Raw genomic sequence first — 27,314 nt, 5'->3', positions numbered from 1 at the left:
CTTGATGGCGAACACCTGAAGAAAAAACACCCCCCCACACCTTCCTGTGCTATGCACAGATGGTAGGAACTGCCCACTGAACAAACAGCTCTCACTAATCTCTCTGGCCTAAACATGTTACAATCTTCCCTTGCAAAAACCAGCTTGAGCACACTTCATGCTTCCTTGTCCTCTTTCCTTGTTTTTTAATGTGAACTTCTGCTTTGTACTTTCCTTCATGCTGCTCTGTTCTTGCAAAAGCTCTTGTTTTCTGTCTTCCCATTGACTCCCATACAGAAACAGTCCTGGGAACCCACTCATCTTTGCTGATTTGTTCTGTTTCCCAGTCTGAATTGTCACTCTACTCTGAGATTTCCAGCAAAGATGCTGATCTTTAGAAATTAAATGCATGTAAATGGCTGCGAAGACTATCTGAACTTGCTTTTGTTAATGTTTAGCAGACCCCTTAAAAATAATTCACACCCCTAGAGGTCTGCAAACCACAAACTAAAAAACATAGTACAGGAAGACAGAGATGTCACATAAGCATCTAGCAAAGACAGATTCAGAAGGACTTCTCATAGAAGGAGAAGTAAGATTGTTCTTTTGATGAAAAACAGATTAACTGATAAACGTCAGGGGACACTAAACTATTTCTGAATTTAGGACAGATTCAAGTTCATTGTTACATGATGTGGGAGGAGGGGAGTATTCCGTGCAAGGTGAAACGAAGACAAGTTGCAAGCGTTAAATAGTCCCAAAGTAAAATGTTTGATTTTAGGTCAAAACTGAACTCTACCACTTTGGGGTTTTTTATTTTGCTAAAGACAGACAGAATATTTCTACTGTAGATGAACTCAAATTATTATTTTTTTTAAATCTTTGCCCACTGACTATTAAAAGCATTATTCTCATGTCTCTCGTAATAGCATTCTATCTAAAATGCTAACACTGTTCTTAACATGATCCCAAGCTTTTCAAAAGTCTCCACTGAAAGCCAAACACTTGAAGAACAATATTTATTTTTAACAACAACCCTTCTCACCCACTCACTCAACTTTTCCAAATGCTGTATAACAGCATAAAAACCATAAAATTATTTAATAAAAATACTTATGAACAGTTAAAATTCTTCTTACAGATATGCAAACAACAGATCACACAGGGAAGTGTGGAAACCACACTAAAGAATATGGGATTTATGTGGATCACTCCAAAAAGACCTTTGAAAAAAGGGAATTGTTCAGATACCTTTTCAGAGTGGCAAACTATCATTAGAAATTTCATGGAAGGTGAAAGGCTCTGCTGCTAGAATCCACAGGAAGCAGTGTCACTGGCCGATACTGACACAGCACTAAAAATCTACAAAGGACCCAACAGGCATGGGAAGTGAGCAAGGGACAAGGTTGAGAGAACAGCTGGTAACAGTCCCACTTTGTTTTATTCACAATCTTATTTATAATCGCCACACCTGACTTTGGCTATTCCCAGAAAATAATGAAAGCACACTGGATAGTTCTGGTTTTCACTTTTCCTTATCAATATTCTTACAACGCAGTCACTGTTTTAGCACAAAACAAAAAATGCATGCTTTGACTTCTCTAGAAGAGGTTAGCACATTTATTCTCCAGTACTCCTCTTCACATGCATCTTTCACAGCTCCAATCAGTTTCATGGCTTCTAGCAATGAAAACTTTTAATATATCTAAAAATAAGGGCTTACTTACTGAGCATTTGAAATACATTCACAATTTGATAGCTGATGTCGAAAATTTCCTTCCTTCTGACAGCCAGCTTTTAAATAACAGGATCTAATTTCCCCTTTAGAAAGCACAGAAGAAGAAAACAGTTCAGTGATATGATCTTTGTTTTACACACAAAGTTTATAAAAAGTACATTTTAGGTCAGGCACATATTTATAAATACAGTTTTCAGTCTGTGCACTAGGCTTATTTTAGACTTCAGAAAGCAAATATTTGAACAATTGAAAGCCTGAGACAAATCAAAACACAGAAGTTACAGTGAAAATTTAAAAGGTATGTAAAGTAAATGCAAAGCCCATCTATCAATATAAGTTCACTGTAAAATGTGAAATCATCAGATTTTTTTCTTTCAGTTCACAAAGGTGAGGTCAGGAGATACAAAGCAGGGAAAAATTCTGCTAAAAGTATAGCCACTGATACTCTCTCTTTGCATATGCACCAAGAAGTGAAGGGTCAGTGCTCACTGACCCAGAGGTCATGACATCTGCCCGACTGGCAGCTGCTGCTCTTAGCCCCACAGCACGCCAGGAGGAATTGGCAGAAAACCAAATCATCGTTGTGGTTACAAACCCAGCTACCATGATCACTCATTCCACACTGGTTTTGAAGGCAGCTTTAAGGGAAACACGACCTTTGGGACAGCTGCCTTTCAGAGGTATGGGCCAGTACCTCACAGGGCACTATGTGGAGTTCAAGCAAACCACCACCAAGTATATGACAGCTTCAGCCTCCAGGAATAGCTGCAGAGCAGCAGCATACCAAGCACAGGCATGGGGCAAGACTAGGTCACTCAATTCTCTTGAAAGGGGTAGCAGACCACAACTCTGAACAAGAGCAACCACCATGTTATCAGAGAGAGTTCAGGCTGAACCAGCTGAAGAACAAAACAGTAAAAAGGAAGAACATTTTGCCCAGCCAGGCCAGTGCAAAACTCCTCACCAGGCAGAAAGTGCTCAGGGTTTTTCTGCAAAGACAGAAGTAGTCTTCTGGCCTAGCCAGCATTTTTTGAGGATGATGTTTGGAAGATAAACTTCATGTGTAAGCCTCAGGTCTGTGATGGTCGCTGGTGGATTTTGAAAACTCTGGTTATTGCTGATCTGAATTTAAATTGCTAAGCCCTTTTCCTTCACGCACACAGAAAAACATGCAGTCCGTAACAGATAAGAGAAATATCCTTCCAGGGCATCTAAAGTTTCTTCAGAAATTTCCTCACACATTGTAATTATTCCAACTACAGAAACTCACTCACCATTTTCATCAATGAACACGTGCATTGCATCCACAGATAGCTCATCTTGCACAGATGCCTCAGGTCCACTTATTACTTGCAAGACAGAACTGTCTTGCTGAGAAGTTACCCGGTAGATTATCTGCCTTTGCCTGTTGCCCTGGTAACTTGACACAAAAATGTTTCAAAACTACTATGAGGAACTTTTTTCTTGTTCTCAATAAAACAAAAAGAAAGAGAGGTTAATTAAAAGTTTATGTCATTTCTACTCGGTGAAAGAAAACAGCTTACATCATATCTTTGAAGTACAAAATTGTAAAGTAAACTGGCCTTACAGTGCTGCAAATTTGGCAGACTCTGGTAGCACCGGACTAGTACTAGCACGATCTTGGCTTTGTACATCTGATCTTTCCTGTTTAGGAAGTTGCTCACAGTGCTTTTCTGTTCCCACCACTTCTTCTTTTCTCTCCGTCATCTGGCTATCTGGAAAACAGGGCAGCGAAGTGGAGCCACTCTCCGCAGATGACTGTCAAGAGTTTTGTTCATTAACTACTGAACAAAAGCATCTAAAAAGAAAAGCTAAAACACTGCAGTAATTACTAGTTTTATGGAAAACGTTAAAATTATTTAAAACAATACAATCACAGAAATCTGGATGAGGAGGTACTCTGACTCAAGGAGGCTGCATGAATGGGTTGTTTCAAGAACAGGCTGTGTGAAGCAAAGGGCAAACGAGACAGAATTTCTGCTTTGCTTCTCCTATTGTTTCAGAAGGAAGCAATCTGTCCCTAACCTAGAATGGTAAGAGGCTGCTTCCTGGGGGCCATAATTTGTTCCCAAGCTGTGCATACTGGCAGCAGAAAAGCAGAAGCACTGGCCCATTCCCCTTTTACAAAAGGGAAAGCAGCACCTTCAAAGGAAATTGAACTCTTGGACAGGAAAGCAGGTAACTGCCTAATCCCTCTTCCCCACCAGCCACACACCTGATGCAGGACAAATTGGCTAAACAATTTCACAGTAGGTTTTCCTATGCTTGGAAAATACAGAACTATAGATTTTAAAATATACATGATGGACTTGTCCAATTTCTACTACTTTGAATACCAACTTGAATACCAATTATATTTACATTACATCTCTACACATGTATGCCATTTACTTAGATATATGTACACAACTTTCAAGCAGTAGTCTCTTTTAGTTACTAACATTCATGTTGAATAGAGAAGCATTTTGCAATTGTACTTTGACTGTAAACTGAAAAAAAATTATCTGTTAGGATTTTAAAGTGCAACTAAGACAGTGGTTTCATCACCACCATGTGAAATTGCACAATTAAATGCTTTTAAAAGAAAAGTTTTTGTGGTGCTTGTTGGAGATGCTTCAGTGAGTCCTGTAGCTTCTTGCACTAAGCAAGGTGTATTGAAATGTACTTACCAGACTTCTTGTAATACTTGCTGTTTAAACGCTTTAGAAATTTAATCATCAAGAAAAAAACCACAGAAATTCCCCCCACAAAAAATTCCATTTGTTAAACCATATTTCCTACCAATACAATTACCATCCTAACCTGCAAGAGTCACCAGTCAAGAAATAGTGGTGTCATAGCTAAGATGGTCTAAGGATAAAACAGATTCAAAGTTGGTAGAGAGATGTAATATCTTTTTATTAGGCCAACTGATACAATTGAAAAAAAGCAAACAAACTTTTGGATACGCAGACCTTTCAGATCATCTGTCTTGTTTTCCTCCAACCATATCGGCTGATCTAATAACACATTACTTCTACAAACCAACCTACCTTCAGGAGTTAAGACATCTCTACACCAGTTTCAATTCACAGGACACACCCTAAAGCCTCAGACACTCACACATAACCACTTTTCACTGCAGACACTTCACACTTACTTTTTTTTGGGGGGGGGGGGGGGAGGGGAGGGGGGAGGGGAGGGGGGCGAGCAGACCCAGAAGTGTAAGAACTGTAGTTGTACCACCACATCTTGTCCCAGCTGGTCTCAGCCCTTAATGTGAAGCACAAGCAGCACCAAGCCTGAAGAGTCTCACTGGGGCCCCAGACACTCACCAGCCAGAGTACCAGAAGCGAGAGGGAATAGGCAGTAAAGATATAGACATCGTGTAACTCTTGCTTGGGACAGCAGCGTTCCTTCAGCTTCCACAAGGAGGAAAACAAAGAAGCTCACTACAACACTGCCAATGTTTTGAGTCTCCTGCTCTCTTTCTGTAGCACATGACAACCAAGGATCCTGACTTCTTGTGCAATAAATACAATAAGTGTAAGTTTGGTTAAGGGAAGTCTTTTGTATCTGTTGTGCATGGAGACAAAATTTAATAGGTCTTCCAGACCTACTTTCTTCTATTTAGGGGGGAGGAAGCTGGGGGGGGGCAGAAGACAACACTTTTTTCCTTTCCTAATTAAAGATTTAAACTCCATTTTAAACAGAAACTGTGCCTTATTTAACTGTGGCATTACTGAAGCATCCCCTTAATGATGTAACTGTACCTGAGGGAGGTGACGGAGCCACAGACACCTAATCGAAATCACCTTCCCAAAGGCTTGGGCTATTCAAGCTGTAAGAATAATTGATAGAGATCAGAAACTGTGGTTTAAAAATCTAATTGGTCCCATATTGCCCAAAACTAGCTCTAGGGCTGGAACAATTAAAAAGATTTTTTAACTTGATTATCTAGTGGTTTTAGAAAACGCTGCTCTCTTTTCCATTCCAAACCACAACCCTTGCAGACTTCTTTTCCCTGCAGTGGTAAAGAGTCATAACAACAAAAATATAAATGTGCTGCTTCTTTATATGCCAATCAGACAGCACTATGGTGATGAGTACTTCTAGCACTGGAAAGGTGGGCCATGATGGGTTTGTGACTGGTTTTCATGATTATTACTCATTTTCTTCCAAGTGACTTACACCTTCAGTATTTAAATGGAGATAGAGGTGTCTAGACTAGGAGTGTTCTGCCAGGGTACGTAATCGGCTCTACGTCACCAAACACTCCTTGCATGGAAATTGTGCTGGCAAAGCTCAAGTTACGAGGAAAAACCCTCTCCAAGAGCAAGAGGAGAGTAAAAAGCACAACATGGCAGTGTACCTGCACCTTCCCTGTGGCCTCCTACCAGAGCCATTTACCCCAAGCCACTGCTCCACACATCTTTGGTGTACACACGGCTGAGCTTGCAGAAGCCCCAAGCTCCGACACTGACTCTGCAAGTAACTTCATAATTTATCTGGAAATTATATGCCACATGACTCAGATATGTGAGGTGTAACTATCGGGATTCATGGCTAAGTCACGCTTGGGGAAGGGTGATTCACAAGCACAACCAACCACATTTTGGTCTGTAGACCATTTTCGTATTTTGATTGAGCACAAGGTACATCCTTTAGTTAGCTACCCTGGTAAAATCCTTACCAAGATAAACATTTCTTGTATGTCCCATATGGGTATAAGATACTTCCTGTAAACATTTTTATCTACACTAAAGAGTTGTAACAGCATAGCAACATTACTTAAAAATGTAACATCCCACCACTGACAAATGAGTTCCTAATTTAAATGCAGTTACACTACCAAAATTTCCTTTGCCATGTAACTTTTTCATTTGTGGAACAGATTTTAGGTATCCCAAATCACCTTTGTAGACCAGCCTTTGGTCCACACTGGGAGGACGCTGAAAACAGCTTTTAAGTTGAAATAGAGCAGCCTTTGTACATATAGTAATTGCGATAACCAACCATCAGTGTATCTCAACTTTAAAGTTGCCTTATTATTAGGTAATTGGAATGAAATTTTATTTCTCTGTAACTTTTCTCCAAAATATTTTTACTATTTCGTGCCTTCTCTCCAGAGTCTCACAGACATTTCTCCTTACCTTTTACTTGTATATCCCTATCCCAGTCTCCACAACTCACTCCAGGAAGTTAAAATGCCACTGCTGTCATAATTTCAAATGCCATCTGGTTTGAAATCTGGTCAAGCAGAATTAAGCTAATTAAGCCTGAGTCTCTTCTGTTCATTAATTGCTCTGCTACAGAATCTACTTTTTTCCACAACACTAAGCTCCAAAATAGACAGTTTCACTTTAAAATACATTTGTTACCCGTTTGGCCGCAGAGATAATTGATTTCAAATTGCTCTGTGCTCTTGTTAGTACCAGCATGAAACAAAAGCTCTACAAGTTGTGAACCGTCCCACTCATATCTCTGGAGAATATATCCTAAGGACATTCCCAACCCTTTCTTCACTGACTGCTTTAGCAGAAACATCTAGCTTATGTACTTTATTCTCCACCCGAATTTGCCTATTATGCCACAAATACATTAAAAGAAAAATCTGACATTATAGCTGGTCACCCACCAAACAACAGGAGTGCCCAGGGAATCAGACACAGTCCAAGAACTGCTATGAAAGTTCAACATGGGCACTGAAGAAGCTCATGGGATTATCCATTAATCAGGATTACCACATTAATCCTGAAGCGATAGGAAAAACTAGCAATACTCACTCACCAGACAGGGAGACTTAAGCACAGAAGTAACGCGTTCAAAACTATCTCCTAGGCCAGCAGCAAAACTGGGAATAAAATCAAGGGTTTTGAGGTCTCAGGTAAGTAGTCTAATCATGATACCTAACAATTATGTCAGGATACAGACCTCTGAATTAACCTCATAGTTTCTTTAGAGGTGTCAGCCTTTTGTCATCAAACATACTATTACCTCTTTGATTTAAAGACTGAAATTTTAAAATCTTGACCCGCCAAGCCTTACACATCGAGCATCGGATTTAGAGAACTGAGTTCTGCACCCCATTTCCTCCCCATCCAAAGAGGGGCATCAAATGCCACATGGTCCCTCATCTCTATTTTGAGAGTCAGGGATGGCACACAGCTGCTCCGAGAGAAGAGCTAGCACCTGGCAGGGCTTTGGGTCCTCGGTGCTACCTGCCAAACTCCCCTGCTGTCACCTCCCACCACGGCTATCATCTGGGCTGGTGACTCAATGCACAAGATCCCTCTTCCCTGTGATTATATGGCAGGTGACAGTCCTCTTTCTCACACGCAGGGAAAAAACTGAGGAGTCTAAAAATATCCACAGGAGTATGTTTTAGGGGTTTTTTTTATAGGAGAAGGGTAATTGCTTGGGATCCAGAAGAACTCACTCGAGGTTGTGGTTTGTGCACTGCCCAGAATGATGAGTACCTTTTCTAAAAAGAGCCTGCAAAACATCTAAATGCAGGCCACGCAGTCCTGGTTTAGGTCCTCCTGCGCCGGCCCCCACCACTCCCATGGCAGACTTTGCTCTCCGGGTGATAACATTGCCTGTCCTAGATTACAAGCCAGCGGTGCCAGAGGGGACATACATGAGTTTTTGCCCTGCATAAGTCTGATGCGCAGCCACATTTACCTCCAGACATGTCAGAGGGACCCAAAGCAGCCAATAAACCCTTTCTCAAAGGCTGAAGAAAATTTGCAGTTGCCCTTCAGCAGGCTTTCATTAGGTGGGTGGTGCAAGTTTGATTCAAAACTGAAAGGACACTGTCCTGAAAGTAATTTTTAGCAACAATGTCAGTGGTACTTTCTTGTGATTTAGAAGAGGTTGGGTGGCAACAGTACAGCTCTTAAGACAGCTTTTTTATGTCCTGTATTTTAACGCATTAAATCTGGCATCTGTGGTAGCATAAAGCAAGGCTTTAATTTTCTTGTACTGTGTTCTACTGAGCTGTCTACTGGCAAAGGCTTATGTGGTCAGGATGGTAACTCTTCTGTTTCCACAGAATTCAAGTTCTGTGAGGGAGCACCTGTAACAGAGACCCATCCATGACATTCCCTCGCTTGCAAGACTGTTCTGACGAGGACATGTCCCCGCCTTCTCCAAATTACACAAAATGTCAGCTTTCTTACGCAAAGCTCTGAATTTCCAGCTTTCCAGGAATTTGCCAAGTTTCTCACATTGCCTAATAAACACCTTTGTGGGGTGCGTTTCATGCTCATTTGGACCAGGCATCTATTATTAGCTTTTGCCAATTAGGCAGTTTGCAAGGGTAAAAGAACAAAAAACAAACACAACCAACCTCCTCCCTCAAAACAACTGGCGCATAGCTTGACTTGCTCTGTATTCCCACACACACACGCTTTTTTTTTTTTTTGAACAACCACTTTAATGTGGGAATTAGGTTTATTCAGATCTGTTCTAAGATGCTGTTTTGTTAAAGCATATTTGTAATTGCAAGGCTGTAAACAAATTAGAGGCTTTCTCATTGCTAAAATCCAGTCTTACAGTGGGGAAACTGCCAGTAATGACAGTAATTTATTTTGGCAAACAGCACGTTCTGACTCGGCTAGAAAACAAAGCCTACTTGCTCTTAAAAATAACTGCCTTTGAACTACCTCTCCCTAGCTTAGAGAGTTCAGACGGAATCTCCTTTTTCCCACAGCGCCGGTCCGAGGTGCAGGAGACACCTCGCAGCGACAGGGGCCATGGCCGCCATCATCCCCGCTCCTGTGGGGCGGCCCTCTTCCCAGGCCTGCTCCCCTCCCAGGGTGACACGTACTGGGCCCACGCCGGAAATGAGCAGGGCCGCTTAATTACACGCGCATGCAGCTCAACTTCACCCTCAGACGGGCTTAAGAAAATAGGAAAGGAAGCAATTCAGTTCAGGTCGCTTGAAGTAACAGCTTGGTCTGAGGGAAGAGCAGAATCCTTCTGTTTCTTCCTCAGGATCCAAAGGACTTCAGTAAGAAGAATCTCATTTGCCTGTTCTAAAGCACAATAACTACACACACATTAACAAAGTTTTGGGGTTGGCTGGGGTTTTTTTTTTTGGTCACTGTGGAATCTGAGTCTGATTTATCCTGATCACCCACTGCTTGCTTTTATGCAGCAATCTTCCCCATTCATGTTACCTGAGGGTACTTGTCTGAAAGCCCTTTCTAGATTAGCTGCACTCTTTCCTTTTTTTTATTTAAACTTACCTCTGAAATTTTTATCATTTCTCTTTTCCAGCTAAGTCACATCACACCGAAGTCAAATTATTGTGTAAATACTCCTTTTCACGGTTGATGAGTAGCAAAAAAACCCAAAAAAAACCGCAATCTGTTTGCTGCGACCCTGGGTTTCTTGCATGCTGCTGCACAGGGAGGCGACCCCCTCTCCGTACCTGACCTCCCGCACCCCGGGGACCTGGCTGGGCTCTCTGGGCTCAGCCATGGCTGAGGTGAGCAGGCTCCGGTGAAAAGCAGGGCTTGCTCAGCACACGTACATCTTTGGCAACCACCGAGCACAGACCCGAGCCAGCCAGGCAGGCTGATCAACTCGATAGAGCAGGACAGAAACTGCTCTGCCCAGCGGTCTGAGAAGGCGGGAGAGATGGGTAAGACAGATCCGAAGAGAAGCACCAGGCCTAGGAGGAGCAAAATTAGACTAGGGAATGGAGAGGAGGGTAAGTAAGTACAGGAGAAGTGAACGCAAGCTGCGGGGAGGCAATGGGTTTAGGCGAGCTCGGAAAAGCCTAGAAAAGCAACAGTGTGGATTGCTAGGAAGAACAGAGGGAAAGATGAGAGAGAAGCAATATGAAGAGGAAGACAAATGAGGTTGCACAGGAGAGGAGTGGCTAAGCTGAGAAGGGATGAAGGGGGAAGGGAATGCACAGAACTAGAAATATAAAGTGGGAAAAAAATGGACATAAGTGAAAGACACAATGAGCTAAAGGTCTAATGCACCAGATAGGAAGAAAGACTTAGGAAAGGCAGAGTGAAAGGTAAATGGAATCCACAGGAAAACAACACATCAAGAGGATTTTTTTAAACAATGTAAAAGTACAAATTTCACATTTGTTTTTAAAAAAGCTGACAAACATTGAAATCAGCTGCGTCTTTTTCATGTAATGAAAGGTTCTTGCGGGAACGAGCCCGGAGAGCTGAGACTCCCTAGAGCCCGTCTACGGACAGCGCCAAGCTGTTCTGCTGAGCGCCATTTTCCTACCTTCCATGCAAAATAGGTACTGAGATTACATCCTCTTAGCCTGTCTTAGAACAGCTTATTATAGGATCTAAGGTAAACTAAACATTTTGGAGAAGCAGAAGATATGGGTTGTCTTTCGCTTTGGCCCCGATCTTCTAAACTGATTGCACGGATCACTTGGCAAGTACCCTGAGATTGCACCTGCCTTCACTGTACCGTATCTCGCATCCTCACGAAACAGTCCTGCTAGTTTTGCCTAGAGAGCTGCTGAAGACACTACAAACAATATTCCTTCCTAACAGAAAGGGGTCACAGAGTTAGTTGACAGATATTTCTATATAAGAGCTATAAATTGGATTGCATATAGGTTTTTAAATTAGCTGACTGAGATTTTTTTTGTTGTTTTAAATAAAGCCCCTTTGATTAAATGGGAACTTGCATGGGAAGATAGCATTTTTCATTAAAATACTGGGGGCTTTCATTGAAAACAACCACCAAACTTTCCTCCTTAAACCCCAAATACTTTAGTTTTAAGCAACTACAAATCAAAACTCTTACCAACCCACATCTGTGCAGGAAGTTTAGGAATACGTGTGTGTACACACATATGTGTTAGCTAAAAGTTGAACCATCACCAGTGACAATTCCAGCTTCTTGCATACCTACGGGCACACACAGATAACTCTTCAACATGCACCTGGTAAGATGGGCAATGGCAGGTGTAATGCTATAGCAATACACATTTTTGCAAGATATTTTTGGTATTCCAACAATCCAGCCCTGCCAAATGCATGCTATTCTAGTACAAAATACTAGATACATACCAGACACCTAATGAGGTTAGCATTAGGTTTTCCAAAGGAAAATCTTTAAGAAAATAAAAATATTAAAAAGAACTGCAGCTGACACTATCACATTTTCACTAAATCACCTTGGCCCACCAAGCCCAGCCCTTCCCTGGCCTTATTAGCAAAACCAGTTCTCCTCTGGGAATTTGCCCTACTGCAGATCTCAGGATAAGCTGCTATAAATAATGTAACTAGTCACAACTACTTTATTCCAAGAGAGTTGTAAACCATGCATCATACCTCCAACAAGCCCATTTTCCTTTGTCGTCTCTATTTTGACAGTGGATTGATTAGATGCCTTCAACTTTGAGGTATTAATGGATTCCAGGAGGGAGACAAACTCTAGAAAATTAGATTCATTGGGCACCTGTCCTTCTTTAGCTTCTAGATCCGATTTAGAAGTTGGTAAGGTCTTTTCTTTGTCAGATACCTCCATGAAATTCTTACTTAATAGCACATCTGTCCCACTGTCTACACTCAGCACCCGCATGTGCCTCTTTTCATGAGCAGTTCTACAGGACTGCGGGTCTAGGTTCTGCAGGTCTTCCTTAGAAGTTAAATCCATGGTCTGGACATTTTCAGAAGCATTCTCCTGATTTGGGTCTGAACAAGTGTTAGTTTCTAAAGGAGTATTTGCTGGGTTGCTGTGTTCCTTTACTGCGTCACCCGACTCATAGCCAGAGCACTGGTTGGATGACAGCTCTGCATTTAAAATTTCTGGAGTTCTTTCACCTTCACTAACTTCTGGGCAAGCCTTACCTTTACTGTCATCAGACAGGTCAAAAGTGATAACGGGGATTCTGAGCTGTTCACTGGTTTTCTGACTTGGCCAACCTGCTGTAACTATACCAGACTCGAGGGCTGAGCTCGTTCTCTCGGTTCCTGGAGCCTTTAGGTGGACAGAGCCTGCTAGGTCACTGAGGGTGGTGTTTGGTGTAGTACTCATTGTGATGACAATTTTAATGGGCTCACATAGCTGGTCTCCAGGAAGAGAATTGTCCACAACTGCAACAGCGGTCTCACTGTCTGAGCAATCAAGGTCCTCATGGGTATTACCGGCATTGCAAGAACTTTCCACGTGCTTGGGATCTTTGGTTGCAATGGCATTGCACTGTGGGCAGTTACTAGTAAAGCCTGTCTGTGGTGATCCATCTGGCAATTTCTCTCTTTTGTAGCTTTTAGGATAACTCAAATGGTCTGAAATAATTGAATTTTCACTGTCCCATGGCTCTGAAGAAACTCCAGTCCTTAAAATATCACCTTGTGATGAAGAAATATTGGAGAAGTTTTTAGCTACGTCTCTGTCCACAAAAATATCCTGGGATCCATGCTGTCCATATGGCTGTCCGTTCCCTCCTTCTTGATTTATTCCATTACCAGAAAGCGTTTCCATAGCAGCTGGTTTTGTCACTATTGCTGAGGTGGTGGCACCTGAAGCAGAGGCTGTAGAAACAGGTAATAAATCTGCTTTGATACAGGGTGAGGTAGATGAAACTGGTGGTACAGCCTGGTCTTCTAATACCATAACACCTAACAAAAAAACATATGGGAGTTAGGTCTCACAAACATGAACACTGTGCATTATTGACGTATGACCTTTAGCTAGCAAAATCTGATCCAGAACAAAGGAAGCACAGATGATATAGCTGATTAAAACAGTTCCTAAGCAAGGATCTTTTTTGCTAGCTACATGTGAAATACTATAAAAGCAAACTGGAATCTTTCCAGGTCAGGACAGGTGTAGCAGCATGTCTATTTCATGTGAATGATCAAAATAGCTCAAGAAACAGCTGAAATCAAAACTAAAACATTTTACAGAATTATCCCCACTTAAGGAGAGATGAAAGAAAGAATAACCCAGCACGGCAGAAGTTTGTTACATCACTTTGTGCAATTCCTAAATGGTCCCGTAGGATATGGTGATCAACCTTAACAAAAAGGAGATAAACTAAAATATATTGAGACATCTCAAGCACTGGAACTGTAGGCAAAGCAAGGTGTGCTGGAATATACGCTACAGAGCTAAAGGTCAATAATCATAACAGGAGTCTACAGTCGGAAGATGTTTAAGAGCTTTAAGATGCAATCTGAGCATTGGCTTCCTGGTTTAATGCTTTACAGAGGCACAGAGCTTCCCAAGAATGTGGGGGAGAGGCTCTTTCATCTCCCTGTGTCAAAATGGGGGGAGCTACTTGCATGCTCACCAAAAGGCTGCATCCCAAACAGCTTGGCTGACAGCTGAGAAAGCTTAGTCTGTTAAAATTCCCTTTAGATTTTGTTCTCTCGAGCTTTTCCATTCAGCTCCTAACATGAGGCACAACAGAACCTGCCATGGGGATCCTCTGTGCCTTTTTTTTTTTTTGTGGCAAGCAATGATTAAACAAAGGTTTAAGGGGATTTATAAAGCCTTTAGGATACCTCTGAGATCCTCAATAGTTTCCCGGGTTGGCAGCTCCTAAAAATAAAAAGAAACACACAAAATTAGCATGGGCATTTATTAAATTCTTTTGGAAAATGCAATAGCTATCTAATCAAAGGTTAATTACAGCATTGATAAGTTGCTAACATCACTGAAATTTGGACATGTACCTTGCACAAAATGCAAGGGGTGGGTGAGGGGGATGGTTATAGAACAGTCATGCTCCAAATTGCATCATTGCAATTGTGTGTGATGTTTGGGGAGGGGAAAAAAAAAAAACCGTAAGATTTTTTTAAAAAATGTTTTGCAGTGCCTAATCCAGATAAGTTCTTTTTTTTTTTTTTTAATCATTACAGAATAGAACGTGCTCATTTGTTCCACTTTTCCAGCTATGCATTTCCAAAGTACTAAAATGAAAAGTTTAGTCTCCAGTACTTGGTAACAATTTCTCAATGGTAAAGTAGTTGGACATAGCCATTAAATTATCATAGAATCATTTAGATGGCAAGGAAGTTTTGGAGGCCATTTGGTCCAAAACGCCTCCACCATACACACACACTCAAAGCAGGTACAGTTAGAGCAGGTTGCTCAGGGCCATCTCCAGCAGAGCTTTGAATATCTCCAAAGATGGAGATTTCACAACCTCTCTGGACAACCTCTTCCAGTATTTGACCACCCTCTTGGTAGGGGGAAAACAAAACCAAACAACCACACACAAAAACTATTAAATCTAATTGATCTAGCTGTAGCTTTCCATGGCTGCAAGTTGCAGTCACTGTCTCTTATCCTGTCACTGGGTACCTCTGAAAAGAGAGTGCTCAGTCTCCACTGTATCTTACCATTAGGAAGGTGAAGACAGCCGTAAGCTCTTCTTCTAGTCTTACAAAAGGCTTTAGCTTTACAAAGGATAAAACATTGCATCTGCCTGTCCTCATACATCATGTACCTCACTCCTCAGACACCTTAATGGCCTCTGCTGGATTTTCATCAGCAGGTCCATGTCTGTGGGAACCCACTGGGGAGGTCAAAACTAAACACAGTACTCCACAGGAATACCTTGGGAGTCTAAATTCAACAGCCTAAGTGCGTAACTAGAAAAAAAAGCTAATGGGAAAAATTAATGTGGTTCTTTTCTGGCTGACAGGCACCAAACCAAAAAGGAAATAATTATTATTGTACCCTAAAATTTCATGGTGGTATCCTGGCAGCAAGAACAGGAGACTAGGTTTGACAAGACTCAACCTACGTGTTTAGAAGTAGGAGACTTGGTCGAGATCCCAAGAAGAAATGGGTTTGCAGAATGGACAAATACCAGAATACTGGGGACTAGGACAGAAACAAGGTGAAAAATATTTTACCTCATAAAAGAAAACTGTTAATGTCTGTGAATCATACAGATGCTACAAAAAGGTAAAAACACTCCAGGAAATGAGGAAATAGTTCTCATTCAGATCAGGGTTTGAACAGTTTGCAGTAAATAGGGACACGGGGTGGGAGTGGAGCGACATGAAGACAGAATGAAGTATCAAATAGCTACTTATTCAGAGATCACTAACCATCCTCTGCACTGACTGAGACAGGAGTCCTGTAGAAAAAATAGCATGGGATCACATAATTAAAGATTTTATCACCGTATACATGGCAAGTAGCTTAAGATTACACAGCATTATTCTGTTCCTGATTTTTTGAATAGTTAACTCGTCAACCTTCTCATGGGTGTCTTCTATTTTTTCTTTAATAACATTTACATACATCCCCTTCATCACTTCACACACTATTTAGAAAGCATGGCCAATGGCATGGAATGCACATACATCTATTATTAACCTCATGTAGACATCTCCTAGATTTACATAATGTTTTTTATGCTTTGTTTAAATACTCAAGAGATGTGTTGGGTTTGTTTTATAACCATAAGTCTAGTTACAAAACCAAATTATTAACGCTCCAGGAGCGGATCCCTTGTGAGGCAATGAGAGGCTGCTCTGATTGCATTAGCCTCTCCTTTCTCTCAAAGCAGCCAAGAAAACTAGCTGCTCTTTGCAAGATTTACAAAGGCCATTTGGTACCTATAGAGCAGACAGACCCCTCCTAAGAAGTGCAGAATTACATATACCAGTTTCAGCTTTGCAAACCCAAACCTTTAGGACAAGGCTGACTGACACCAGTGGTATACCTAGTAGATCCATGGAACGACCCTTCCTCCTCGTGGCAGACCTACGCTTTAAGTGATCAGTACCTGGCAATACAAAACTCCGTGTGGTAAGCTGTGGACTGCATGAAATGAAGACATTATTACAGAAAACAGCATACTAACCATTGCTCCAGGTGAGTTCTGCGAGTGCAGAGCTTGTACTCTTGAACTGTCATGAATTGTTTGGGTAGAGTCATTTTGGTTGGTCTCACCGATGACACCATTGTCCCCTGTGTTATTGCTGCAAAGGAAGCAAATGAAGAGTAAAGCAATGCTTCTTACCACAGAGGATCACAGTAAGTTTTGGGAAGAAACTGAGGAATAATAAGAGAATAGGAAGAAGTAGCACAGCACAAGGAAGTGACAGCAGATTTTTCCCCTCCAATGCTAAAAGCACAGAGCTGAAAAATACTGTAACCCCTTTTTGCACCTCCTTCCTCACCAAGGCAACTTGCCAAAAATAAATAAATTAAAACCCCACAGTATAAAATTATTCTGGTGTCTTAAGAAGTAGAGTATTGCTATGAGAAATGCAATGACATCTCTTCAAACTCCCTATGTGTATATAATGTCATTTAGCCTGCCTGACACACACACGGATTTATTGGCACAAAAGGCTGTTTGGGGCTTCTCATTAGACATACAACAGTCAAACACTACTCCTCTCACAATTTTTGCTTTTCACATCCTTTCACTGTACCCTTGTGTACATATTGCTTATCTAACTGCCTGTTTATTTACCATCCTCCCATCAAACAACTATTTGAAATGCAATACATAATGTGTATGAATATAACCATTAGACCACAAAATAAAGTTGTTCCTCTGGTTTTAGCCAAGGCAAACATTTGTCCATTACTAATTTCATATGTTATAAGACAACTTGTTGATCACTTCCTTTGTGGATGCATTCAATTACCCACTAACTCTTTTTACACATATTTTCTACTAGCTTTTCCATGGATATAAGCAAGAGTTTTTGGACAAGGTTTACTAATGAGAACTAACACGTGTTCTCTTTCTTGGCTATAACACAACAAAAATTCAGTCAGAAAAAAAAATCAACACTGTAGTGAAACGTCAAAAAGCGTGGGTTTGGACTTTTTTGTTTGTTTGTAAAGTTGTTGTTTTCAAAAAAACCCTCATTTTAAAACCCTACCGCTCTATATAAACTATAAAATTATTTACCTGGGGGTGTCAGCCACCTTTCCACAATTTTTTTTTTGTAGTTCACTGGCTTTAAAAACTTGTTCAACCAACCTGTCAACTATCAGGGCCTGTTTAAGAACTTCTGTCATCCATCTAGTCAAAATACTAAGTTCTTCATTTTCTGATCAAGTACTAAATAATGGACTGTTGTGCCTAGGACCTCCTAGGAAGAATAGTTACATGATTTAACACACAAGTTTTAAGTGATTCTACCTCTACTTCTTAGACCAAACAAAGGCAAGATAATGAAAGTTTGCATTCATCTCATCAGCCAGTGGGCTGTCAAGAACTAAAGAGGAATAGAGCTTGAAAGGCATCACCCAATCTAAAATAAAAACCTTGTATGGTTAGTGACACACATAAGAGGCATTTCTCAGAAGAGTCTCGATGGAGGCAGACCTTGACACTCCCAGCAACGTCACTGCCAGGAGCATAGCACAGACATGCGTATGTAAAGACACAGATGAGCAGTAGCACAGAGGTACACAATCTTGATACTACTTAGCTTCCACAGAGCTAGCAGTAGCGACTGCAAATGCACCACAAAATACCCAAAGTTCTTTTATGCAGAGCTCTCTGTTGAAGCTTGACTCGTAGTTATAACAAACCTACTCAGTTAAAGCTTTGTTTGGACATTTCTATGCTGCCGTCACTGCTGGATATACCTTATTGCACCATTTTTTCACATCTGTCCTAACACTTGGGAACACTGGAAGCCTCTTGCCAGCTTCATTTGTTTGTATGACTCAAGCTTGAAAAAACAGCAAGAGAGGTCTACATTTATTCCAAAAAGTGTACGGTGGAATATTCTACCTATACAGAAATCTGCAAAATGTCAGTACTAGTCTTTAGTCCAATACTGTTTTTACCTTTAATACCATCTCAACCTGGAAGCAGCCTTATCGACTTTGTTTATTTGCAGCAAAGACATAGTGGTTGACTCCTCAGTAGAAAGGCTGCAAATACTTGACAAATGCTCCTGAGAAATAAAAGCGGTTCTAGCTTTCCTCATGAATAGGACCACAGAAGCAGTCACAATAAAACGTAAAGGGGGAAAGTGACTTACACATCTAGGTTTGATCCGAGAGGAAAGTTACTACAAGCATACAAAGGCAACATGAGCTCAGGCCTTCAAAGCCATGATATTAAAGCATTTTCTTTGCCAACAGGTGCATGCCACTTCTCCTCCTCTTCCCAGCAGGTAAGCACAGCAGGAAGAGGAAAGAGCAAGCATTTAAGGCTTCCCCAGAAAACTTCTCCCAGGTTTTCTCCAGGATCTTTTATCACCTCCCAGACAGGTCTCTTCCTACTGCCTTCACCATGCCCGGCTGCTGCCTCACCCTCTGAATCAGGTGCAGCTCTGCCTGCTTCACCACAAGCATGCTGCAGCCACCGAAAATAAAAGCACTAAGCAGGTTTTTGTTCCCCACACGACTGTGAGGCATTTTCCTACAGTCAACAGGCATTTCTGCTATGCAGGACCATGGTGCAAACTCATCCGTTTTATAGAATGTACCAGCAATGGGTGATGAAAGTCTTACCTACGATTTGAGGGCTGAACTGTGTTTCCTTTTGGAACTTCTGTGTCTTTACAATGCCTTCCATTTTTTCTTGAGAGCTTTGGTTGAATTACTTCACCTTTATCAAACATGAGATGCAGACGGTAACTGATTACCTTTATTACTGTGAAGAACACTGTCACCGAGCTGCAGTACACAAAAACCGTAACCGCATTTGCTGGTAAAGCCTACAGAAAGAAATAATAAAGACATAATCATAACAGTTTATTTTGAGAAGATGCTACTAAGAGTTTTAAAGTAATTTTCAAACTCTTTATTCTTTATTGTCTATTATTTGTACCTCTACTGAGTTCTGCAACCACAAGAAGTGGTGCATCTTCATACAGCATACTTAAGTTCCACTCACAAAATAGGTCTAAGGATTAGTTCAAATTTGAAACCATTTTACAAGATTTATTCTTCTTTTGATTAGCTGTGGATATTATTTATTTCTTAACAAAATCAGTAAAATCTCACAATTGACAAACATTGTAAAACCTCCTAAGATACTGCATTCCCAGGATAATGCAGCTGCAGCCTTTCCTAAACTATGAACTTATAAAAATACAGACACAACATGAAGCATTAGTTAACTACAAACAGGAAACCCCTTTTGAATAATTCTGTCATCCTACCCTGCTTCTCAGTTATGATTTAACAGTTAAATGCTGTAGTTTGATCTCCTTTTTCTAACACTTCTCATGTTCCGAACTATCTTTACCACCAAAGAATTTTAAATAATTAATCAGGATTAGTCAAAACAAATGAATAAAATTCATGTGGAGAGGCAGTCTCTTTGGATTCTTTTTCTAAGGTTCATAATTGTCAATTTGCAGCTGTGTGATCTATTTACTGATCTGTGATGAGCACTGTATTTCTCAGTCATTAAAATTAATTACAGTTCAACTATAGTCTGGAAAGTTCTTTCACAGACATTACATACAACAGTTTTATATGTAAATACTTCCTTACAGAGAAGGGCAAATCACAGCAATGGACATTTGCAGTTATAATTGAAGGGCCAAAGCCTTTATCATTATAGTCATGGAATGCCCTTATGTATTGTTGTCACGCAGCTGCCATCTCACAATGAGTTTAATCTTTTCTCAGGTTTTTGTTTTTTTAAACAGAGCATTACTATATCCCTGCACAATTTGTAGCGGGGGGGGGTGGGGGAGGAAGATTTTTCAATGCTCTGGATTTGCTAAAAGCCTACTGAAGTTAATTTTTAAGAATGGTCTTTACTTTGGGCCTAAATCTATCATTTTAAGTATCAGCATTGCAGGTCAAGGAGCATTTGGATGTAAAAGATTAGAATTCTTTTCAGATTCATAAATAAACCACACTGACTGCACAGGTGAAGGGAACAAGGCACGCTTACTTCATCTCTAAAACAAGTCACCACATTTATCTTGATGTTGAAATGAATATGTTGAATCATTTCTGTGTTATTACAAGCAAGTGGGGTGCTACCCTGCTGCTACTTTTGGCTTTGTGAGACTTCATACCTTCAAGATGTACATGTGAAAATTTTCAGGCAAATCCTTTTTGATGACTATTCTGATTCATACACAAAGAATCTATTGCACAAAAGTGGAGTAGCTATTTAGCATCTAGGTACTACTAATGATCCTTGATAAGACAAACATTACTTTCTACAAGTTGAGGCTTAGTCTGTTAAGAGTACTTTGTGGTACTATGTATATACCGAAACGAAGTATACCCTTCAGTTATTTAGCGAACCTGGGCCAGAAAGAGGATCAGTTTGCAAGGCCATGCTCTCAGGGTATAAGGTTTGGTGGATGAGGTTGAAGAACTTGTGTTTTATGTCTAATGTATTTGCAAAACACAAGTTAAAAATTGCTTGGTTTCACAAAGAATGATAGCCAAGTATCTGTAACGATTTGTTTTAAAGAGAGATTTGTTCACTCTCCAAAGAATCTCTTCAACTATACACTAAAAAGCATAGGCCGACCACTCATTATTAAGTAACAGCTCAGAATGAGCCACTAGAAAAGAAATGCTCTATAGGCAACGTTCATAAAGCTTAATAAATATTATATGAATAATGTCAAGAGGACACAACAAAAATAGACTTCCAGTAATGCAGTCTATGGCTGCATAGAGCACGCTATGAGAGAGAATCAAAGGAAGCTCCTAGGCTTCCAAGTGGAAAAGAGGGCCAGTTTTAGCAAATGCTGAGGGCTGCATGTCCTCATCCCTGCCTTGTGACCAGACCTACCAGAGATGCGCCCCGAGCCTGCCAGCCGACTCCCTGCCCATCTGCCCGGGACAAACAGCACTTCCCCACGTACGTGCCATGCATGCTCACAAGCCTGCCTATGTATAATAAGGCCAGCGCATCCTTAATATTCTAAATCTTGGGGCGAGCCAAGTAGTACAAGCCAGCAGCTTGCTCCCTGCCCACAGGAGGAATTAGGAGAAGGATGAAGGTGAGAATGGAAAGCCCTCGATTTTCTGAATCGGGCTTCTTGCATAAGGGTACAGGTTTCATATGACTGCGGTTCGTGTTCCCAGGTACGGATAGGTGAAAGCTATCAAGTCTGCTTGAGCTAAGGAGGAATTAAGTTATAGACCACTGAGGAATTATATGATAGATTCCCTTTTGATGCAGTATAGTTATAATTAGCCTGGTTTCCCATGGAAACGAGGTTTTATAATCACACCATGTGCCTGTGTATTCATCATCTCTCTCCGTCCCCTCTCCTGAATAACTTTCTAATTCTTTAGCTACTTCCAACTAACTTTGAGAGAATACACCCCACTGGGACAAGGTCACAGCAGCACACCTCCTGTGTTAACCAGAGGAACCCTCATGGCTCTCTGACCTTTTGAATGCCACCCCAGTGACAGGAAAAGCTTCAATTGAGCTGACAACTTATTAGAAGCTAGGAAAAAAACCATCCACAAATACAAATTCATTAGAAAGCAGGCTTCATGACATCCCACAGCTTTCTGTGGAAGCTGTAGCTCTAGCTTTCTTTGCTCTTGCCCAATTAAAAACTCTACCATAATGTACTTTTTGTTTTCCAGTAGCTTCCGTTGTTATACCCCGCACCAGAACAGCGTGGGGTCACAGGCAGAAGCGCAGGCTGGCGCGTTCCAAATGTGGCCTTACTACTGCAAATGCAACAGAGTTGACCTGCCCACGCAGGGAGAGCTGTTGCCTGGGGCTTCTGCCCACCCAGAGTTTGCTCCCAGAGGAACGGTCAAATTCTTCTCCACGTGTCTACTAACATTATTTGAGTAGCACAAAGGCAGAGGTGACCGAGGTATATGCTTCCTAATATAAAGGTGTGTAACCTTTGAACAAAACACCACACCTTGTAAATTGGATTGAATGATTAAAGTCAATTAGACCCACATGTATCCCACCTGATGCTTGAGCACTTGCAGCATCTAAACCAAGATGGTGCTGCACCTGGGCCTCACTGTCTCGGTGTGCTACAGAACACAAACAAGGGAACTGCCAAATAAATATGCAGCCAGCCACTACCATCAGGCTTGCAGAGGTATGAGTGGGAAATATAACATTGGAGCCAAAGGTAAATATTTTTATGTTCATTTAGCTGAACTGGTAACCAAGAGATGTCCATCACACAGTACAAAACATGGGAAAACAGGTAGCAAATAAAATCGCAGGGGCAGTTTTAAGTATGCGCCCTACCACACAATAAATACAGTAAGTACAGTGTAGCTTACCTCTCTTTTGTGGAGTTATATGTATCCTTACTTTCACAGAGAGATAAAGTGGGGTAAAGCGTGGCCAAATGGGACCGGAAGCAGCTGACACACTGCAAGTTTTATTACAATTTACTGCTGAGTAATTTATGTGCCCACACCCTTATACTGCCATGTCGCGCTTCTCCTATCAGAGCATGATTTGAAGCCACAACCCTGTAAGTTCAAGGGCTTCCTGTCCAACAAAATGCAGAAGAAGCAGTAAGCCCTTCTGGGGACCCACTGAAACATGGATGCGCATTCTCTTGTGGCTTGTAAAATAAACTATAGTACAAGCATTCCCAAAGTTGCATCTCCGAGGCGCTGGTGTTTCCCCGGGGCTGAATTCAGCCCAGTGGCTTTTTACAACAATTGCCACTATTTTCATACACAAAACACCTGGGAACCCTGGATTGTTTAGTGGAATAAGATAACTTTAATTTTTAATCTATTATGAGTGTTGACATGGCTGAGTTAGAAGAGATCTCATTACAATTTTGAAAGTTGATTTTAACAGCAATGATGCTCCAAATAATATCCAAGGTACATTTTTAACTGTATACTTACTACTACAAAGGATAAACGAGAAAGAAAAGGAAGAGATGGAAACACCGATCTGCATTTTCAGGTGTGGGGAAGCTAATAACAGAACCATTAGTACCAAAAGCAAGCTGTGCTGACAAAGCTGGAGAATGAAATCCTCAATCCACACGACAGAAACAACCTGATACTATAAGCTGCCAGACACTACTGTCGACACGTCTCTGCCAAGCCAGTGTGAAAAATCTAAAAACTGCTGGATGAGTTTTGCCATTTCATTCAAATCAAACTGTTTCAGAGAGACTTTCTGACTTTGACAGAAGCATAATTAAGATTATACTAACCAAAGGAAAATTTTAAAAGTAGTACTCCGATTTGTTTTGACGTTGACATTTCAAGAAATATCAGTGACTGCTTTGATGATGAATCCAAAACTACTGGTGTCAAGTGTGTAACATGAATTAGTGAATATAATATTATAAATAAAATTCCCCAAAGAAAACCTTTCATTAAAAAGCAGGTTCAAGTTTCTAAGTGGCAAGACTATGTCTTGGACAAAGTTTACAAAGCCCAACCACTTAAAAGCAAGAAAACAAATACTTAAGGACATCATAACTCTCAAGCAGCCAGCATAATAAATGCGTTATTCTTATCAAGAATAAAGAATTCCCACAGCAATACATTAGCTCAGAAACACAAGTCCTGCATTTAACCGGATGATTCATCAGAAAGTCAGCCACTCTGCAGAAAAAGCAAAAAGATAGGCAAAGATGAAGCCCGAGAGAGAGAGAGAAAGTTCAGTAGATAAGTTAGGTTTTCTGCCCTTCCCTTTAAATAATGCCTTTTTTTACCTTAGCTCTGACCTACAATCTTCATATCCAATGTTATTTTGTGCAACCCTGAATGCCTTCTTCCATGCTATTAGTTCAGAAGTTTCCCACAAGGAAATAAATGTTCTTTCAGATACATACTTACATCGACTGGAAAAAAGTTAACCTTTATTTTTTTCCTTTTTAATCACACATAATGCTTTGACAGTCCTACAATGCAAGACTCTTGCTGGTTTGCATAGGAAATAGACCTTATCAATCAGAAGAAAGCATATTGTTATCTTGGTTCATTAACTCCATGAGCCATGCTTACAGGAATTCACTGCAATCCATGCCACAAAATACAGCGTACCAATTGATTTTTAAAAATACAAGATTTGCTTTTCACTGGGATGGCAGCGGGATTCATGAATGCGCTTTCCTTTTGAAAATCGGGCCAATAGATGACCACGTAGGGTGAAGAGACCTATTTAGAAATTTTATCCAACAAAAAAATATTCTACAGAACTTAGTTAAGAATTTAGTTGAGTCACTGTGAGAACCAGAAGGATGTAAATTGTTTCCAGTGGAAGCAATATTAAACTACAATTGCTCAAGAACACACCAATGAATAGATGCCGTGATCCAGCAAGCTATACTTTCAAGCTCTTCTCACACAGTAGGAAAACGCACAAAAATGGAGCAAAAGTTTCAGGTTTTCAAAGGAAATATTTCTCAAGTCTGGCATACAAACTCTAGTGATTAAAATTATTTATTTCCAATGTTTAAATTTCAGCACAAAGGGAGCTGCATGTCACGAAAAGCCATGTGACTCACCAGTGACATTCAGCAAGGCATATTAATTACGTGCTATTTGGATTTTTCCATTTATTTACCCTTCTCAGCAGGTGAAGACTGGAGCAGAGTATGGAAAAAAACGTTTGTAAAAGAGATTTTTTTTTTTTTTTTTTTTTTTTAAAAACAAACGTCCCCGCGGTCATTCGGCATTTCCAGAGGCTATCCCTGCACCCTTTCCCAAGTAACCCTACCCAACCGCTTCAGCCGGGCTCAGAGCTCCGGCCCCGGACTAAATCCCCCCCCCCCCAAACTTTTGGACACAAACCCCACCAAGCCCATTTTTTAACCCTCCCGCCGCCGCCTGGGGTCCGCGGCGGCCGGCCCACCCCCCTCCCCCAGCTCCATCGCCCCGCTCCCCGCCGCGGGCCGGCTCTCACCAGGTGCAGGGCCATGGGCAGCGTCAGCAGGAAGAGCCACAGATAGAGGTGGCAGCTGTTGGTGAAGGCGCCCTGCTCCGGGTCGTGGTACCAGCCCCCGGTCAGCGCCGCCCACACGCCCTGACCCACCAGCCGCGCCGCCGGCGACACCATGGCGGCCGACCGCCACCGCCGCCCCTCAGCCGCCCGCCGCCGCCGCCGCCATGCCGGGCGCCCGCGGATTCTCCCATGGTGCCCCGCGACGCCGAGCATCCCGCCCGCCCCACCCCGAGCAGCGCCGCCGCCGCCGCAACCACGGGCCGGCCTCCCCCCCCCCAACGCCAACGCCGCCGCCGCCGCCTCCGGGGCACAGCGCCCCGCTCGCCCTACGCCGCGGGAGGAGCTGCCCCGCCGCCGGGCCCCGGCTACCGGTAGCGGGCGGCAGCGAACGGAGGCCGCAGGGCCGAGAGGGGCCGGGCCGAGCTGCGGCGACACACACACACACGGCAAACAGGCAGCACCGGCGTCAGCCAGCTGGGCTGCTCTCCTCATCGGTGTCGTCGTCCGTCCCCCCCCCCCCCCCCCGCCTTGTTTTCATTGCCAGTTATTCGTTTTGCCTGATAGATCACGAGTTTCTCAGCTCTGAGCGCTGCCCAGCTCCAGTGTTGGCGGTTTTGTGTTGTTTTCAGCTGTGTTTTGAGCAGGCAGGTGGGGAAATTCGGTAAAAAACATTCGGTTTCTTTCAAGAATGAGCTTAGGGTAAAATACGGTCTGCCTTGCGTCAAAGAATTTCATGGCAGCTGACATCAAATTAGGAGAGTGAAGAGGTAGGTGAGGGACGGGGGAAGCACGGGTGTGGGAAGGAGAGGGGAGCGGGGCTGAGATGGAGGATGGAGCCAAGTTTCCAGCGTGCTTTGTACGGATTTTTTAGACAAAGTTAAGAGACCAAAGATGCTATTAAACAACTGTATTTGTGAGCTAACGCACCACATCCCGGCTTGCTTCGTGACGCTACAGGCGATGCGGCCGTGCTGGATGCTTGTGTTGGCTTGTTGGGAGGGATGATACAGCCTTAGGAACAAGCAGCTGGGAGCAAGGGGAGGAACGGCACCGTTCCCTTTCAGCAGCACTGGCACCCTTGGATGTCTGTTCTGTGGATCTATAGCCACGGGGCTTGAGTAATGGCTTGGTGCGTCCTTGGTAAGCAGCAAAGTCTCTTGATCTGTTCAGGCGAGGCACAGCCCCAGCAGTGCCTCGTGCGCTGCTCCTCTGCGTCCATCTTGCCTAAACCTCTCTCTTGTTGCGTGGAAATTTTTTGTTTTACCCTTTGCAGATTCTTTTCAAAGATGACAAAGTTTATTCATGCAAATGTAATGATTGAATTGAGTGCAATAGCCAGCCAAAATAATAATTTTGATGTGTGAGTAATTAAAAATGTTAATTTCTCAGAAACTACTGAAGTTGTTTTCCACATGCATGCTGGCAAATAAGATCATTTACATGCACAGCTCCAAAAAAGAAAGATGAGTAAACAAAGGCGGAAGTGGAAAGCTTCTTCAAAACCTCCTCTCTCCTGTTTTTTGGGACTTCCTCATGTAGGTTATTATTTTATCTGGAAGCCCCAGGTAATGCAGACTCCATTGGAGTTGATATAACATTGGGTCTTATTTGGGTGACTTGTCCGCCCATCACTCAAATCTTTCAACTCTTCCTCATCTTTGGATGATGTTGACACCAAATATTTTTTGGGATAACAGTACTTGCAGGAATGAAGGGTTCCTCTAATTCACAGCTCAGGATATGTGTTCTGGACACAACGTAGAT

At 42.0% G+C, this 27,314-nt stretch overlaps 1 protein-coding gene across 1 annotated transcript in view; it reads right to left on the bottom strand.

Moving 5' to 3' along the window:
• PCNX2 (pecanex 2) overlaps positions 1–25,718 on the bottom strand; it is a 156,644-nt gene extending 130,926 nt beyond the window's left edge. The window contains exons 1-8 of the mRNA XM_049830562.1: positions 25,512–25,718; positions 19,169–19,374; positions 16,542–16,659; positions 14,224–14,260; positions 12,046–13,335; positions 3,306–3,453; positions 2,992–3,137; positions 1,707–1,800 (exon numbers count right to left, since the gene is read on the bottom strand). Of these exons, the coding sequence (XP_049686519.1) occupies positions 1,707–1,800; positions 2,992–3,137; positions 3,306–3,453; positions 12,046–13,335; positions 14,224–14,260; positions 16,542–16,659; positions 19,169–19,374; positions 25,512–25,664 (2,192 nt within the window). The 5' untranslated portion in view covers positions 25,665–25,718. The remainder of the gene's footprint in view (positions 1–1,706; positions 1,801–2,991; positions 3,138–3,305; positions 3,454–12,045; positions 13,336–14,223; positions 14,261–16,541; positions 16,660–19,168; positions 19,375–25,511) is intronic.
• Positions 25,719–27,314: the final 1,596 nt, after the last annotated feature.

This window comes from Accipiter gentilis, chromosome 28 (assembly GCF_929443795.1).
Source record: "Accipiter gentilis chromosome 28, bAccGen1.1, whole genome shotgun sequence".
Classification (NCBI taxonomy): domain Eukaryota; kingdom Metazoa; phylum Chordata; class Aves; order Accipitriformes; family Accipitridae; genus Astur; species Astur gentilis.
This window is presented reverse-complemented; position numbering and strand designations above follow the sequence as displayed.